Source organism: Erithacus rubecula (genome assembly GCF_903797595.1).
Source record: "Erithacus rubecula genome assembly, chromosome: 3".
Taxonomy (NCBI): Eukaryota; Metazoa; Chordata; class Aves; order Passeriformes; family Muscicapidae; genus Erithacus; species Erithacus rubecula.
In genome coordinates this window covers 23,240,632-23,259,597 of record NC_136689.1, presented here as the reverse complement: position 1 = coordinate 23,259,597, position 18,966 = coordinate 23,240,632, and the positions used below count along the sequence as shown (strand labels likewise).

General features: G+C 38.2%; 1 protein-coding gene across 1 annotated transcript in view; it reads right to left on the bottom strand.

Moving 5' to 3' along the window:
- The window catches only part of LOC306799670 (putative acyl-CoA dehydrogenase 6), a 74,473-nt gene that overhangs the window by 16,123 nt on the left and 39,384 nt on the right, over positions 1-18,966 (bottom strand). Inside the window, exons 3-5 of the mRNA XM_079301025.1 lie at positions 13,208-13,337; positions 9,426-9,532; positions 3,322-3,489 (exon numbers count right to left, since the gene is read on the bottom strand). Coding sequence (XP_079157151.1) covers positions 3,322-3,489; positions 9,426-9,532; positions 13,208-13,337 — 405 coding nt within the window. The remainder of the gene's footprint in view (positions 1-3,321; positions 3,490-9,425; positions 9,533-13,207; positions 13,338-18,966) is intronic.

Here is an 18,966-nt window from a genome sequence, read left to right as displayed (position 1 = left end):
CCCAAGCACTTAATGCTCTTGTTAATGGGTGGTTTAAAAGGACTCTCCTCAAGAAAGCACAACTGCTGCCAGTTTATTACATTGCTAAATCAATCCTGTTGTTTACTTCCCAGATCCACATACAGCACCAACTGTTGAAGAAAGCTCTCACAGGCTTGGTTAGAGGAGCTAAATGTGCTACCTGTAATTCCTCCAGACTGGGTGGTGTGTTCAGTTTTCCTGGGTCCAGCAGCATTCCCCTTTGTCATGCCCTACCAGTTTCACTTGCTCTTAATTCATGCTTCTCACCTACAAGGAGACCAAGTGCATCAGTCTCATGTGATGCCCCTTCTGAGGCAAGAACATGCTTTACATCATGGAAGAAAATCTTACACAATCATCTCTTTGGCCACTGTGGAGCTCAAAATCTCCCTTCTTTTAATTATCTTCCTTCTCTTCCTAAGGGATACTACAAATGAAAAATTACCAGCAGCAGTAGAAATCATGGCCCCAGATAACTCCTGGTGTTTGTCTGTGTTAGATAAATCACACACAATAACTCACAAACCTCAATTTAACAAGGCCAAGTGCCTGACTTACTAAAATCACTCTAACAGCCATTTGAGACACTTGCACCAGCATCACTCAGATGGATTGCTATTCCTCTGCCTGGGCAGTTCTTCCCAAGTATCTTTGATTTTAATTTTTCTCCCATTCCTCCAGCCTTCTGACAATCTCTTTTATTTCCTATATTCTGTCTTGAGAGAAAGGCAGTTGGTCCCTCCTGACACCATTTAGTGCCATTACAAATGGAAACAGACACATTTTAAATTGCAATCTAAGAAATACACTCTTTCTCTTTTCCTTGTTGCTCTTCTCTTTATTAACTCCTCCTTGCAATGTCCCCTAGAGCTATCTGAGGATTCAGAGGACAAATAGTTACCAGATCAGGGCTGCCAGCCATTTGTCTATGTACCTTACACACAGACATTTTGCAGCTTGTTATATTCTCTTTCATTATACAAAAAATTCAGCTGCTTTTTAAACACACAGTTGTTCTATGAGGAGTATTCACCCAGTCTGGATATCTATTGTGGATCCATGGTCCTGTTATCCAAATTTCCTTTATGAGAAATGTATTCAGCAGTGTCTGTCAAATCTAGACCTTGATTTGCTTCAACCCAGATTAGAGAATATATATACCTAAAATTAGAAGAAGCAAATCCTACTTTGTCTATCCAACAAACTACCAATTGTGGAAATTAATAAATGATTTTTGGACCTGGAATCCTTTTCTCTCTCTCTCTCTTTTTTTTTTTTTTTTTTTTTTTTTTTTAATATACGCACTATATAGATACAAAACAACTAAGATTTTTTAGCAAAAATACATCACAGATCCTTCCTTATCCAGCCATATAGGCTGGTGCCTGCAGAGGTGAGTCAGGCATAAGACATTTGCTCTCCAGTGCAGTTGTTTTTGAGCTTTGACACACACACATCCACAGACGTTTGAGAGCGCATCACTCGGTGATGTCCCCCAGACATTTCCTGCACAGCCTGGGTCTGCTGGCCTCCACAGAGCACAATCTTTACAGACAGACATCCTTAGGATGTATCAAACCAGATGGAGCTTCCTGAAAAAATCTCACTTCTGATATGACTCACCCACTGAGCACAATCACCAGCCTTAATACTTCATTTCAAAAGGTCACCAGTCCTGGTACTGTGAGCCCTTTGGAGGTAAATATGCATATCATCACAGAAGAATTGAAACACATGCATTTTGAGGAGCACAAATTTTGTTCCTAGGAAGACTTCTACACTTCTGCAGATCAGCTTAAGGTGTCTCAGGCAATTTTTCTACCCTAAGTCTATTTAATGCAGGTAAAGGTCTGTGTGTAGGCTGTGAGATCTAACATTTCCCCTCTCCTATGACAATTTGTGTCTTTTTGGAATAAGCCAAGTATCTGGAAACCTCTAAGTCCATTTCTATATACTTTATCTGTCACCAACTGTGGCTGCTGATTTGTTGCTTTAGGAAGGTTGATCTCAGAGAAGTAGTACTGCATTCACATGAAAAATCACAAGAAGGATTTAATTCATTTATCAGCAGATGGCTAATAAGTGAATTTACCTGGAAATTCAGAGAAATTCTGGCTCTAAGTTAAATGTTTGCTCATCACTTCTCAATAAGGATGAAGTTCACAACTGGTGAAGCAGCTCAGGTCTGCCCATGAGCTCCCATTCAAAGCCTGGCTTGCATGAGCAGAGGTAGTAGAAGCTCACAATCCACTCAGAACCTGCTTGATTCCCAAGACAGCTCACTTGCTCGACTTACTCCATGCTGAAATTCACTTAAAAGACATTCCCTTAAGAAGCTTTCATCATTCTCTTTTGCAACACTGGAAACCTAGGTTTTGTTCTCACTCTAATCCTTTAAGTGTACATAGGGACATTAACTTCACTGCTGTGGTGGTGTTCCTACATGTGAAATGCAAATAATGGCACATATTTAGTGTGTAAAATACCCTGAATTGAATTAATAAAAGAGCTCAGAGTATAAATATTTTATATATAAATGCATTAATATACAGTATTCTAGATTTAATTAATATTAAATTGTATTAAACTGCTTCTTTGCATAAAATATTTTTTTATTAAATATATAATATGTAATTATATATTATATATTACATAGTGTATAAATGAATGTGTGGCATATTTTTAAATACTGAAATGAGTGACAACTGAAAAGGTTTAAAAATTTCTGAGCATGTGTCAAAACTGCAAAAGATTGCCACCAGCACAATCCTAACTGCATCCTCTCTGGCTGATGTTCTTTATGCATATAGCACTCATGCATTCTGCAAGGTCTGCAGATTATTTACAGACACTGTGTGGACTCTCCCACTGAAACTGGTACCCTTAGCTCAGGATGTATTTCTTCCATGTCTTCACCTCAATTGCTAGTCTTAGTCAAAACCAAATCCCTACTTACAGGATATTTGAATCTTTTACTCCAACCCACATTTAATTTAGACTATTTTTATAATTTAACTGGTAGTAGTGCCTTGGTGAAAGGATCCCTTTGCCCAGCACAGCCACTCTGACTATCCTGCAATTCTCTTCAGCAAGCCCACTAGACTGAAGATGTACTTCCCAAGTCTGAAATCTCTAAACCTTTTATCCTTTTACTTTCATAGGGTTATGAATCATTGCCATGAAAATGCATCTGAACAACTTCTCTAAATATATTTTTGGTTAAACACCTTTCCTTCTTGTATTAAGCATACCAAAAAATCAATAAAATCAAATGAGTAGACACAGAGTTCTGTGTTTTACCAGGTAGATTCATGGGCAGGCATATGAGGGATTTGTTTTGATGTGGAGGTCCTTGGCTGGTGTTGGCCAGCAGGCACATCCAGTCTGCCTGGCTCCCAGATGTGATCCACATCTTGCCACCATTAATGACATACTCATCGCCCTTCCTCACAGCCGTGGTCTTGATATCTGTTCCAAAACACAGAAATGAAGGGTTATTCTTCTCAATGAGGGGTATATTGGTCCAGGTGTGACTGGCAGGCCACTCCCTGGCTCTCAGACAGAAAACCATTTGGTTGTTCCTCAAACCCCCCTGCCCAATAACCCTTCCAGGCCATTAGGCAAACCAGTCTGGACACCCCTTGGAAGGCAAGCCAGGGAAACAGGACAACTTCTCCCACCTTCCTTTAGACAGAGTCTTATTCCCAGTGGATGAGAGCTGAAAACTTCCTAAGTAAATGTGGTAGTCAAAAACTTGGGACAGAATCATTTCACTGTGAGGTGATCTACTGGAGTTCCTCTTACCAAGTACCTTAGTCCTGAGGAGGTCATTAATTCAGAGTCATGACTTAAACACAAGCCTTGGTACCTGTGAATGCATGAACATAAACCAACATGCATGTCCTGTATGCTCTTGGTCACAGTGCTGCAATACATCCAAAGCTGCTTTACTATTAAAGGCCAAGTCTGAATGCAATGAAGGACATGAAGGAGTTCCAAACACCTGCTATTTATACACCCTGGCAAAAAAAAATGTTATTTTCATCTGTGATGGTTCACATTATGCTGCAGGCAGCCTTAGCTGCAACAGACAGCCAGAGAGAGTCATTAGTTATTATTTATTCTCCAGTAGAGTTTCCAAAGGGCTGCCTTCTTTTCCCTGCAATTGAACTTCTTTGACAAGAACCCCAGCTGATGAAGACTCTCCAACTGATATCCAGCTATAAGTAGGTGATGGTATAAGAGCACCCTACCACACTCCTAATAGCACCTGTAAATCTAACAAGACTATGAAATCCATGAGATCATCCACTGAAAGAGGGACAGAGAGGGTAGGAGTCAAACACCAAGCAGAGTGGGCAGGCATGTTTAATTCATCTGGTTACACTTCCATACACAATAACCTCAGCCTGCACGTGCACATTGTTCCCTAGGGCTCTAAACATAAACCAAAAGCAAACCCAAGTATCTGATCTTCATTTAGGAGATAAACTGGGACTGAGGTGAGCATGGCTGAAAATTAGTCTTGTTAATGAAGGCACAGGAGAAAAATGATGGGAGAAAACTGTGTAAGGTATAAAATAAGGAAGTATGGGATATAGCTATGGCTAAAGGAATGTACTAGCTGATAATGATGAACAGCAAGGGAAAGAGATTGCAATCATGTGGGTAAAACCAGCAGACACAGAGGAATTCACCCAATGAAAGAACAGTGACAAATCTGTCCAAGGGACTTAAATCTGTATAATGATGAATGCCAAGAAGCCTAACTAATCTAAAGTACTGGCACTCATAATACATGGACACAGACATTGGACACTCATATACATGGAGACTAAATACTAAATTTAGGACATACAAGAGCTGGAATAAGAAATACAACTGTACTGAAATGGTGTGACGAGGATGGGAGCATACACAGGGATTTACATCACATATCCCTTTGTTGGGGAACAGCTACTGAAGAGATTAGATAGAAGACCCACAGAAGGTCTGCAAAGGAACAATGAGCACTGTGATGTTACCACAAATGCAAACAGTTCTTGCAGGCATGGCGTCACAGGGGCCTAACCACACAAATACAGATTCAAGAACAAATGCCTTACTAATGAGAATGTTCAAGAACTCCAGATTTAATTGTTCACAGTTTGCTTCAAACACTTGAGAAACAACTATTTTAAATGATCTTCTGAAGATCTGATGCTCTTTAATAAGAAGAAAGATGATCAAATCAATACATAAGTTTTATGTTTAAAATACAGCAGGCTTTGAAAACCTCCTTAGCAATTTACTATGGTCAAGTGGACTCAGGAATACAGCTACAAAGATAATTTTGAATATTTGACTCATTATTTTCCCTGACAGAGCATAGCTCTGGGAACAGGCTACTTCAGTGGGTGCTCCATGACCCATTTTTGCAGACCCACATCACTGACAGCATATTCTGAGGAGCCCTTTTAGGAAAGAAAAAGCACCAGAGGAGAATGATACAGCTGGTGTCATATAAACAGCCAGGGCTGGTCACGTCACCAGAGATCACATGTACTCAAACCTCAATTTTCTTCTCCACTGCACTCAAGTCCAGCCTTGCATCTAAATAGATTTGACCAAAAGTAAGGTTGGCTTCAACTTTTAAGGTCAGTATTACAGTCATAGACAGCCAGCACACATCCTTAAGTAAAAGATGAAGAACACATATCTGAAATTTACATCATCAGCACAGGAAAAGAAAAACAAACAACAAACCCAAACTTTAAAGAAATACCTTCAAGTCCAACTGAATGAATAATCACTTCAAAAACCAGGAAATGACTTGCAGGAAATGAACAAGATTAATCATGAAAGTAAGCTACAATTTGGAGGTCAGAAGATAAGGACTGCAACAGGTTGAACTAAGTTAAATTTTGCAGATGAAAACCAACAAAATCAAAGAAGATTTGGTGGCAAACAAAATTTTTTCAGCCATAGAAATGAAAAAAGGATGGGAAAAAATGAGGCATATGGAGGATATTTCAAAAGAAGAAATTTCACAGGAGATTTCAGACAGATTCACAATATGATTGACAAAACAAAACACCTACAAGAAAGACTGCACAGAAACAGAAATTAGTGAAAACAGAGGCTGCTGGTTTTGGCCATCTGCTCAGCCTCAAAACACATTTGGAAAAAAAGAGAATTCAATAATAAGATACTCATGGTATCTTATTTAAACCCAACCTGATTTATTATAAGATTGGATTCTCTACAGAAAAATCCTATTGGACCCAAGCAAGTAAAATTGACACTACTAGGTAACTATGAGTTAAAATTTGGAAAGATAAGAATTAGGGCAAAAGTGGAAATGTGTAAGGAACTTGGCAAAGTAGAAATTGCATCAGATTACATTAAAAGAGGAAGTTCTGATATGCAAGGAGAGTATTAGTTAAGCCCTGCCTTGGATATCAGCCTCTGGACAAAATCTACTGAATATTTGCATTAATGATCTCTAAAAGGATAGGAATACACTAATCAAATTTGTTTGTGACAGAAACTTGGGAGACAGCACCAACACAGACAACTGAAGTATGGCCCAGCAAGAAATGAATGATCTCAAATTTTCAAATTCAACATGGCAAATACAAGTACCCAGACACAAAGCAGTAAAAGTGATTGCTAAATCCTGCAATGTTTTAATAGTAAACTGGTAATAAAGATGATCCACAGGATTCACAATGCTGTGATTAACAAAGTTAATTAATTGATTAATGAAAGTATGAGAGCCTTGGTAATGACAGGATTCACAAGTCTTCAAGCTGTTGTGTAACATCATGTGTTGGAGAGTAATACTTCTACTAGGTTGGAAATGTACTTGTGCCATTATAGACACCATGTGTAATTCTGGGGTTTTATGCTCAGAAAAGACAACCCCAACCCAGAAGAGCAGAAATTCTGGATTCCCCTGAGACAAAATGGAGCAAGATATTTATGTTGGAGAGGTAGACATGAACAGTGTTACTAGTTGCAGATACCTGGACATAACTTGAAGAAAGAGGACAAATTTTCCATTATGTGTTTTTACACAGCCCTGCAGACTACATTCTATAAATTGTGCAACTGGAATGAGATAGAATGAGACAGTATCATTCAAACTGACAAAATGTTTATGCTACATTTGTATACATATACATTACATATACATATACATATACATTATGTAGTACCAGAATCCTGAAATTAGACGCTTCCTGTACCATCTGTACTGTTCTGGCTTTTCTTCCCAAGCCAGCTCTGTGCTAGTTCAGGTGCACATGGTCACTACTATGGACAATATAGAAAAACTACACTTGAAAGCAGACAGGTGTTCCTTCAAATTGACATGAATTTTGTTTTAGACAAATATACACAGTCCTTTGTGTTCTGTTGAATTCTGATTAAATTAGTTTTGAGACACATTTCTGTTCTCATGTAAACATTGTTTTTGTCTTCTGTGTTCACATTCCCTTCAGTAACTTTGGAACTATAGGAAAAAATGTTAGAGATACCTTACTCTGTCATTCTTCATTTTAAAATCCACTGGCTCACATGGCAGAAGCACATCCCCAACCTTCACATGTGAACAGCTGCTATGTCCCTTCACTTCTCTTAGGGAGACCAACATCCCAATGAGCAACAAAAGAAGCACCAAGTGCAATTTCACACAGCTCACTCTACTTACAGCTGGGCCATCTGGAGATGCTGTGAATTGGTGAAACTCAGAACACAAGCTATTGTTGCTCATACCTAGGTTGCCCATTTAATCACCCTTCAGAAGCACTGTAAGCTAGATTTGGCATTTATGTCAGGGATCAAATATTCCAGGACAGGGCAAGAAGTATTTTCATTTCATCCCCCAGTGTGTCACCAAGCTGCAGCACAGGTTCATTAGATAATCCTCTTGCATTTCAAATTGGTTTTTAATTACATTAATCTAAGTGTATCATACCACATTTACTAGATGATAAACAAGATGTTGCTGAAGGAATATTTATGTTACTTATTATCTGGAACACTGCATCAAAAAAAAATTAAATTTCTATTTAGAATTTTCCAATAATCATCTGATTAACTGGAGGGATATTTATTAAAATAAATGATGTTGTGTTTCTTACATTAGCAAAATTCAAAATTATAATTATTTAATAAATAAATAAATAAACAACGACTATTGTAAGATTTATCATTTGCATATTAATAAGATTTAAATTATAAAAAAACAATAATGTTCATTTAAATAACACTGAAAACTAATATTTAATATTTATTATTTGTAATTATTAAGTATTATTAATAAGTACTACTTAATAAAAAGTCTACTAAAATTATGGGATTTTTCTTATGAAAAAATTCAATTAAACCTGAAAGGAAAATAGCAATAAATTATGCAGGAATATTTAGTCCCATTATTTCATTATCCACATTAATGGTCTTGAAATCTACCTGCTGCACCCTTGCTTGAGCACCAGATGTTTATGTACTTGCCTTGAAAAAGCAATGGGAGTTTGGTCAAAGAGATGGATAGGAAAGTCCTCAGATAAAAAATGTCTGTCACACTTGGCAAGTTTGTCTGCAGGAAGATGTCTCAGTAATTTGTAAGAACATGATGTGTTCAACAACTGCTCTGTCCAACAACTAAACCTCTAAAAGTGGCCACTTATCAATCCCTTTCCTGTGAAACCCATGATTCATTATCAGAGGAGACATATTTTCTTTTTCTGCTGCAACTGTTTTGATTTAATTTTTCAAATTTTCTACTGCCTCAGGCACTTCAGAGTAATGGTTTCATTTATCCTGGTTTGTAAACATATTCTTGCACTAAACCAAGAAAAACAGTTGCATGCAAAGTAACTACATCATAAAGATAATAGATTTGACATGGCAAATTCTTCATAAGCTCTAAACAAAGTAATCACCAGTTGAGAGATATTTTTCCTTCACAAGAATGACAGAAGGGGCTGAGGTGAGGTAAGGATGAACAAGAGGAAATAACTGTGGAAGTGATGCCTTCAAAGCAGTCCAGGTACAGGTTATGAGCAGGTTGTGTTCCCTGCCCTTGCAGCTGACGAGGTGCTGGAGTGCCCTGCCAGTGGTGAGCCTGGACCAGCAGAAAGCTGGGGCCAGCATAAAAGCTGCATTACTCTGTTGTGTTCAGCCTCTACAAGGTTACTCCATCAATTCACCTGACAAATGTGTTAAAATTGGTTGGTTTTGGATGCATGAGAAATATGTGTTATGTTCCTGGAATGTCACTTTTTGCCCTCACCACACCAGACTTTCCTTCCTTTTGTTTCTTACAAAGGATGGGGGCAAAGTGAAGGGTCATGAAAAACAGATTCTTTCCACTAAAGCATCAGGCTGTCTAAAACTGGCAGTTTTCTAATTTAACTTACTTGCAACATCTGACCCAGCTCCAGGTTCACTGATTCCCAAGCAAGCCACAAAATCACCAGCTATAGTTGGTACAAGGAACTGTTTTTTCAACTCATGAGAACCAAACCTGCAACAATATAATCAAAAAGATTGGATATTAACAGCTATGAAGGCAAATTTTATCTAGAAGTTAGTTACAAATTCTGTTCTACCCACACAGTGATTGATTTTTCTATGACCCGGTAAAAGCTGCCCCAGAGCCAAAAGATAGAATAGATACACTTCAAAGCTGTGACTCAGAGTCTTTACCAGAAGTGCAGTCACAATAATTTCAAATTAGTCTTAAAAACTATTCAGGCATCTTACTCCCACAGAAACGTGTGGTCTAGATGCCCCAAATCTATCTTTATGACTGTTGCTTTAAAAGATCCAGATGTTAGTAAACACACCCCTGAGGATTCCCCTCAATTCTCCTGCACCACTCTGCAGCCAGCCAGGATGGGGGACCTGCTCTCTGTTCGCCTTCTGACTTTTGCACCATCTCTTTGCCAGGTTTTAGTGGTGACTGAAAAGTTTTGACATGTGGTGGCCACCATCTGCAAATATCTGTATTTAAATTATTTATATTTCCCATCTGCATTTAAATCACACAGTAAAATTCATTAATGCTTCTTCTCAGCTCCTATTTTATCTCCACAAAAATAAAAAGGGAAACAGCAAACTGTTGATGGTATTTTAACACAAAAATTTCACTTGGCTGTATTTCAGTTCAGTTAAGAGGCACACACTATTTTCCCATTGTTTAGAAAATCCTATCCATTCAAAATTTGGTCCATCTCATTTTATTATTAATGTTCACTGATTTCTTCTTGCAGTGGTGAGTTCATGGTCTAGTTCTCAAACCTCTCTTGTGTGGCTAAAAAATTCCTTGAGTCGTGAAATGCCTTCTGTGTCCAGAAATCCATAAATTCAAGTTCCTCCTCAGCCTCCTCCTTGTTGTGAGGCTTCTCAGGTCATCATCACCACTCAGCTCCTTGGGCTCACTGGGGCCTCCTCCTAAAACATTGTCCCAGTACTTGAATGTCCCAGTACTTCCAAAGGAGTGTGCCATTCAAGCTAAGGCTAAGCCAACCCTGACTCAAAGGACATGGGACAGCCAGAGAGAAAAGTGGGATCTGGCAGACACTTCCATTTGGTGAGCACAAGGAGCTCAGCTCCTGGTCCTGTCCCTGCTGACAATCACAGCAGCAATCCCAAATAAATACAAGGAGCAAGTTTGGAGTGCCTACTCCTTCCTCTAGCATACTGGAACCAAGTTTCCCATGTCTGTTAGGCAGCATATTTTGTTTCCTAATTTTCCATGGGACAAGTATGGCTAGCTGCACATTCATTTGTCAAAAAAAAAAAAAAAAAAAAAAACCCAAAAACCCAAACAACCCAACCAACAACATGGAAAATCAGATTATAAGAGTAGATAGTGGTGATTTTTGGCAACACTTTCTGATGCTTGAAACTTTGCAAACCTTTAGCATTTCAACAGAGGATTTTCACAGCAAGAACTTTGCTTAGAATAACATTTTTGGTTTGATGTCTTTCTTTGTTTTGAGTTCCAGAAAACAGTTCAGTTCTATCCAAAAACGTGGCTATCTTTAGAAGATGGTGGGTCCCTGTGCCTTGCAGGAGACAGCTAGCTTCTTGCTCAGCTGCTAGCTTTTGTGTTAGAAACATGTCACTTCTGTAAAATTCTACCTGTCTGAAAGGCATCTCAGAAAAATCTCAGGTTTGCACAAATACAAACACCCACTTCCTTCTCAATTTACAGATCCAGAATTAGAAAACTCTGTTTTCAAGGAGATCATGGTCTGGCTCAATACAGACCTGACCATGTTTGCTTTCTGGTTGGGCCATACTCCAGGGGATGGTTTCCCATGTGATTCCCTGTGCAGCCTTGGCATCACTATACAATAGATTTCTATGCATTTGGGTATCTATACACACACACAAGTCTACAATGAATCATGTGGTCCTGGGTAACACAGAAGTCCCAAGTGTGAGATTCTGACACACTGACTTACATGAAAGTGGTTCATCCTTTCTTGCTCCATACTTTGCAGCTAACACTTGTGGAAGGTCATGAAAAGAGACAAAAACTGCAGTGGTATACAGTCTCATAATTAGAGGGTAAAAGGAAAGTAAAACCATGGCAAAATGCACTTCTGTGATGCATGCAGTTCTGTCTATATGTTCTAATTGTCAGCTGCAGCTTCTCTCCTTTACAGCAAACAATAAATCAGATAGTAAAACTAACTTTTTTGATATTGATTCCCAGCTGTGCTGTTAATAAGGGTGGAGAAAGAATCAGTGATTAAATAGAAAAGAACTCTCTTCCCACTAAATAATCATTATCCTTGCTATTTGCCTATAAACCACAGGGGGAAAAAAAAAGTAAAGTTCACTGCCTACTGCAGAGATAAGCAGCTCTAAACTGATCTGGTATCACTACAGATGTGAGACCCTGCAGGTCTGTGTGTAAGCTCTGGGAAATGCACTCACTGCCTCAGCCAGGAGCTGCTTTCTCCACTCTGCAACCAACAAGGGAAGCATTACATCTGAATGCATTTGAAAGACCTGGCAGAAAGTTATGTTCTGAATCATCAGGTGTCAGATCACTGCTGAAAAAGCATTTTGAATTTAGTTCTTAAATTTATAAAGTCCTATGCTTCACTTAGGGGATTCTGGGAATTACAGGAATCAGGTTCACAGAGTTAGTTTGTAGGTACACTCAATATGTGCTGGATGAATGCTGAACAAAGCCCAAAGTTATGAAAGCCAACAAAGAGCTACAGAGGCTTTTTAGGGGTTGATGGTTGATTTCCACATTGTTGTTTGATTTATGCAATGCATAGTCAAGATGCAAAATCTGACTTATTTCTATGAAGATGTTTAGAATCCCCACAGTGCACAGACAATTTTAAAGAAACCATCCAGGACATGGGTGCAATTTGAATCCATGACCCAGGACAGCAGCTGGCCCTCCCACCACACAGCATGAGGTCAAGATGCACACAGGCAAAATTTCCTGTAGCAACCAGATTTCTCTTTTCACTACCAAGCTTCATTTTTACATGTGTGTGAGTGGCATTGCACTGTATAAATAGCCAGTGGAATTGGCTTAGAAAAGACTACATGAAGAAGTTGGTAGCTGTCATTTTTATTGAGGAAGGAAAAAACCCCAACAAATCAGATTAAGAAAATGCAGGAGCCTGAATGGTAGTAAGTGATTAAAATGTGAACACTGGCATAGCTGGTGAGAAAAATAAAAATGATTAATTGTCTAGAATGGATGTAGGAAGCATGATATATGTGCTACAACTTCAGGATGGACACCTTGCAAAGCTGGAAAAGGAGAAAGTAAATTATAAAGCAGAATTAGATTGATCCTAATCACTACAACTAATTGCATCCTTAGTATTACTGCACCGGAATATAAGAAAATAGACAAACATGAACAAACTGGATTCTGGAATCAATTTTTTTTCAATTGGTTGTGGCACCAAGATTCTGTGTTTGTAAACATATCATCTACTACTAAACAATATGTTTTAACATATAATTAATATAACTCTAGCATTAAAAGAAATGAAGAAGTATTTTTTCCCCTAAAGCAAACTGACTGAGAAGTAGAGAGTAGGATCTTACCTCAGGCATTACTGAATAGCAACTGGACAGTAAATCTACACAGTATTGTTTTTTTCTATTCATGACAATGGGGTTTTAGACTAAACCAAACTCTGAAAATTACCTTGTAAGGGCAGGGGTAGCCATGCCAGCTTGCACTCCAATAGCCATGGGAATGCCTCCACAACGGATCCTCCCCAGCTCTTCTGCCACTGCAATGTTATAGGAGAAGTCCAAGCCCATGCCACCATATTCTGAGGAAAAAAAAACCACAAATCTGTGATTCTCATATTCTAGACTGGCATAAGCAACAAGGAAAACAACAAAAAAGATGTTGCTACTGCAGGAACTTGCCAACTGCAATTTAACTGCTAATTTTTGAGTACTTGACAATTACCAGCTTCCCTTTCACAAAAGTGATATCACATTATTCTCCACAATATTGAGAACTGAATTGAGAATGGCACCTGTTATAATTATCTATGTGCACATCAGTCACCTCTGAGTGTCCTAAGCAGCCTCATTACTTTTACTGGAAACAGCAGGAAGAAGCAGCACGCTGTTGAAAATGATACCAGAAGGCAAAATTATTCTTTCTAACAGCAAGGTCATGTGAACAAATCACACCACAAGGTAATAAGTGCTTTTATTTCCCCATGATAACACCTGACACCCGTTCTCATCACACAGTGCAATCATCTTTCTCAGTCACAGCAGTCAAGTCAGCATGGAGCACGACCACATGCAGGTCATGTTTCTATTCTAAATTATTGTTGGAGCTCAAAATTCATGTTAGACACAGTTACAGTAGTGAACACTTTTATTCCATACCCTGGCACCTGGTCTGTGCAATGATAAAAGCACTCTTTGCTCACAGGGAGTGGCAACCTGGGCTGATGGCCTGCTGCCAGCACAGCCCACTGCTCCCCCTTTCCCCCCACGTTTCAATTTGAAAATTCAATTAAAGAAGAAATTATTCTTCACCTCATTCCCTTGCCCAGTGCTGATAAACCCACTACATAGTGAAGCACAGAAAAAGGCTGCATTGCTATGATGGATGAGGTAATTTTTAGCTGTATTAAATAGCTTATGGTCCAAAGGAAATATGGTGAGAAAGGGAAGGTTATTACTTGGCATCATTAGTTGACTGAGCAGCTTTGATTAGATAATGTTCCCTCTTTTATTTTTTTTTTTTTAGCTCCTTTGAAGACCAGCTAAGAAATTTTCAGACAAATAGATACAAACCCTCGCCCCTCACACACACAATAAGGGATAGATGACCCTCTTCTGTTTCCACTTGCTGACCTCAAACACTGAGTGCACCCCTTCACTGACCTCCTCTGAAGTTTTCAAAAAACACCATTAAATAAAGGTCAAAACACCACAGTGCATATAAACATGGGGCTTTGCATGCTATCATCTGTTTCCTAAACCCACAGAAACTATCTTTGTGCATCCTTTCTCTGCTGAAAGGAAAACACAATGGGAAAGGCTAAGCATAAAGTTTGCTTTCCAAAAAACATTATTCCTTAGGTCATACTGAATCATCTGGACAGTCAGAATTCAAAAACAACTACTTCTCCAAACTTTTTGATTGAAAAGAATGTTTTAAAAAAACATACACAAAATTAAAATTCCTACTGGAAGCTTAGACAGTACAATCAAACAACTGTAATATGGGAATGTGTTTTTAATATTTTTAACATAAGAGATAATCTAATTTTCTTGCCTTTACACAGTCAATAAATAAATGCTCTGATGAGCAGTAAGGAATGTCTGTGTACATAAAGGCAAGACTATTTAAAGTTATCTGGCATGAGAGAGATTTTGCTAATTTGGTATGTATCTATAACAGAATTATAATAGATAACCTCAGCTTTGCCATTTCAAAAACCCTTTTCATTAGATTTTTTTTTTACTTTCAATAATAAAGTATTTATTAAATACTTCTATATATAAAAGTACTTCTATTGCCAAACTTCTGTTATTACTGAAATAATTCTGTTATTTTATCTTTGGTCTACCAGGCAGTTATATTCCTATCTTTCACTTAAATTTCACAGATCAAAACCTTAGTCTCTTGATTTATCCAAAGTAACTTCCCAGGGGAAATGTCATGCACAAAACTGACCCAAAGAAGGGCAACATTATCCAAGTACACAGATTAGAGACATTCTCTGTCCACACCACAATCCCTTGAATTTTACCACATAACAGACTCTTCTTGCTCTCATTTGAGATAAATTACTAAGCAGTACACCTTAAAAACAAAATACTGCAAAAGGCCAACTTTTAAAGGGATAACAATGACAGAATTTCTGACCAAAGAGTGTAAAGGAGCAGAATGAAACTTTGGGAGCTGGAGGTAGGGAGGGAATCCCTGTCAGGCAAAAAGATTATAAAATCCCAAGATTTTATAGAGACAACCACAGATGCAGGCAGGAAGGGCAGAAGGAAAAGGTAAAGCCATTAATCAGACCACACCTAAGCTTTCATCAGTTCTGTTCCAGGAGGCAAGAAGCTAAAATGTCATGGAGAAATGTGAGTGACTTCATGGACAATGACAGGCAATGTCTTTTTGAGCCTGGAATATGCTGGTGGTAGTAGGTTTGTATTTGTCAGTCTCATCAAAAACCACCCCTTTCTGGAAGTATCTGTACTATGATATAATGCTAATAGGTCAATTAAATTTTAATTCAGAAGAGCAAACACCCTGCCTAACATAGGAGTGAAAATTTCATGAAACTTTTGGTGAAGAATCCATAATGAAAGAAACCAAATCAATTCCAGATTTGGTTGATTTACAAAACATACAAACAAACACATACACACCCAAACAAAACCCTCAAAAAATAAACAGCAAAAAACCCATACAAGAAAAACTCCACATTAAGAATAATAAACTATATTTAAATATTCACATGTAAAACATTTCTGTGGTAAGTATTTCATTTTATTTTAAAATGAGATGAGGGATCTTTAGAGAATTATTTGGCTACATTACCATTTTTAATTTGAAAGAAAATAAAAAAACAAAGCACAAAGTAGATTAAAGTAGGCAGAAAGTGTAATGCACTACTGCTTTTATAGCTGAAAACAGGCAGAAAGAGGCAACTCAGCTATATTCAAATGCTTACAGTTTTGATGATAATAGCACAACTTCCAGCTGTTAAATGGCCTAATACAATATCTTATCCATTGCTGGATTTCATTTACAATTTCCTTTCCTCTGCTTTATATTGAAGGAATTTAAAGAATTACCCAGCCTGTACTCTCTGTCTTGTACAATTTCCCATAAACCCATTCTGAAAAGTTGAGACTGATGAAGTTCAGAAAACACCTACTGACTTCTTGACTATTTGCTTCTGGCTGGGTGTAGAGGAAAAAAACCTCTCATTAAATGTAACACAAACACTGTGAGTCCACTTTAGTCTTGTTGAGATGAAGTATTTTTGGACTATTGTTTCCCCCCAGATCAATTCACAAAAAAAAATCAAGACAAAAAACAATCAAAAAACCCAAACCAAATAAAAAAACAAAACCTCCAACAAAACAACAACAACAACAAAACCAAACCAAAACAAAAAATAACAAAAGAAGAAACCTCCAGACACAAATAAACCCTTGTAACAAAGTTCCTTTTAACAGAGTACCTTAGTAAGAGAGACCAAACTTCCTCAGTTTGAATGAAATTTTGTCCCAAACCAGGAAAAACTATAGTGCTTCATGATTTTGTTTGGTTGATCCTAGAAAGACTGCAGTCACCTTCAGTACTTGCTCTCTCACAGAGACTACTTCATCCAAAAAATTCAAGACAGGTAAGGACTTACTCTGCTAACCAAACTTTTAGTATCACTCATGACCCAGTAGCCCTTGGAAAAGGAAAAATATGGATTGGCTTCTCATTACTTTTCAAGCACTCATGGTTAGAAGTACAAGTACAATCCCAAGAGCAATTAATGCAAAACGTGTTCCTGCTAAACTCTTTCTGTATTCTGTATTCTGTATTCTGTATTCTGTATTCTGTATTCTGTATTCTGTATTCTGTATTCTGTATTCAGTATTCTCTTCCTTCTTGCTACAGAAGTCAACGCAGTTGCCACCACAGAAACTAAATTTATTGAGACAAATAAGGTGATTGAGTCTGTCTAGGACTGTTTCAGATTAAGACAGATCTACACTGTAAAATAAAGGAGAAACTTCTCACACAGTGTAAGGATAAAAACTCTCCTATTACACCACAAATAAAATACCACAGAGGAACTTGGCAGTGCCTGCCACTGAGCAGATAAATTCTGCCACTAATCAGATAAATGCACCACACAGACCTGGCCCCAGATAGGGAGAGCATGGACACATTTAAAAAGGTCTCAAAGCTGTATAGGACACTTTAAAAAGCCAGAGCAGTATATTCTAAATCACCAAGTTGCCAACACCTGCACCCTCTGATTTTTAAAACATCCCTCAAAAATTTGTAAAAGTTTTCTTCATTTTCTAAGTGGTTATGCAGAATCATATAGAGTTAGTAATCATATCTGCATAAAACTTTGAACTCAGAAGGTTGCCAGAGCTCTTAAAAACAGTATCTCACAAACCCCCAAAGCTGTGTACAAACAGTGTTATGGGGAAGGAAAAGCTAAACTGCCTAGTACTATAGAATAAAATTGTTCACATGGCAACATAAGAAATATTAACAATGTAAAAGATGCAATAGCCAAAAGAAAAGAGAAAAAAGAAGTTCCAAAGTGCACACAGCCCCAGGCACCAGCTATCGCATCAGCTCCAAGTCAGAGAAAAACTTTAAGCAATGCCTGGTCACAGACTCCTCAGCTGTCTTTTGCTTGGAGTTTTAAAAGGAGCTTGTGCACCCCTCACTCAGCTCTGATCCAACTTCTGTTCCAAAGAAATTGGAATTTAATGAAAATAGTTAGAGCACCTTACAGCTTTTTCTTTAAGGTTAAAGAGCACAGATCTCGATTATTGTACATTTGGAAATGTCAGTCAAACTAAATGCCACAGCATAAAGAAAATGAAATAAACACCAAACACATAGAAAAATGAAGTCAAGAAGCATAAAGGCTGAATATCACCCTTCCTGAGCTTCATGTTACTTCTCATTTGGCATCTCTTAGGGCAAGCTCAGAAACAGACCATAGAATTTCAAGGATATCACCTTTGCAACCTGCCTGCTGCTTGAGATCAGTCACCAGCACAGCTGCCACTCCTTGCACATCCAACACACACACACTGACCAGCTCGTGCACAGGGCCTGCCCTAAACTTGGCTTGAGGATGCTCAAGAAAACTCTCTGAGTCAGGCACATCCAGCAGAGAATGCTGCTTCTCTCAGCTTCAAGGTGGCCACCTTCTGATGGCCAGGGCACCACTGCACCAAATCCTTCAGCACAATGTGTGTGCCCTGCAGCCCTCCTGACAGGTCACCTTCATGTGCTGCTGGTGCCTCTATTCAGGACTCATCCTCTCACATGAACTGCCACAAACTCCTACAAAATGTTTCCTTTACTCTGCATCATGGAAAATTTTCTTCCAGGAGGACCTTAAGTGTGAACACACAAGTAGATATTGTAAGGAATATACAGTAATGTACAGATATTCAACCATCCATAGGTCAACAGGGAAAGAAAATGGGAATTGACTTATCAATATGTAACCAACAGAGATATCCCAAAAAACATACCCCAGGTTAAGCACAGGTTAAGTGACAGGACTGAATACAAATATGTACATTTGTAAGGAATTTTAAAAAGCTGGGTGAAAAGGAGTCACTGTACTCAGTTTTGTAGGACTCTATAAGCAAAAAGCAGACTTACTGCTTTCATTTCTTTAAGGCATCCAATTAATACAGTCAATATGACAAGCATCA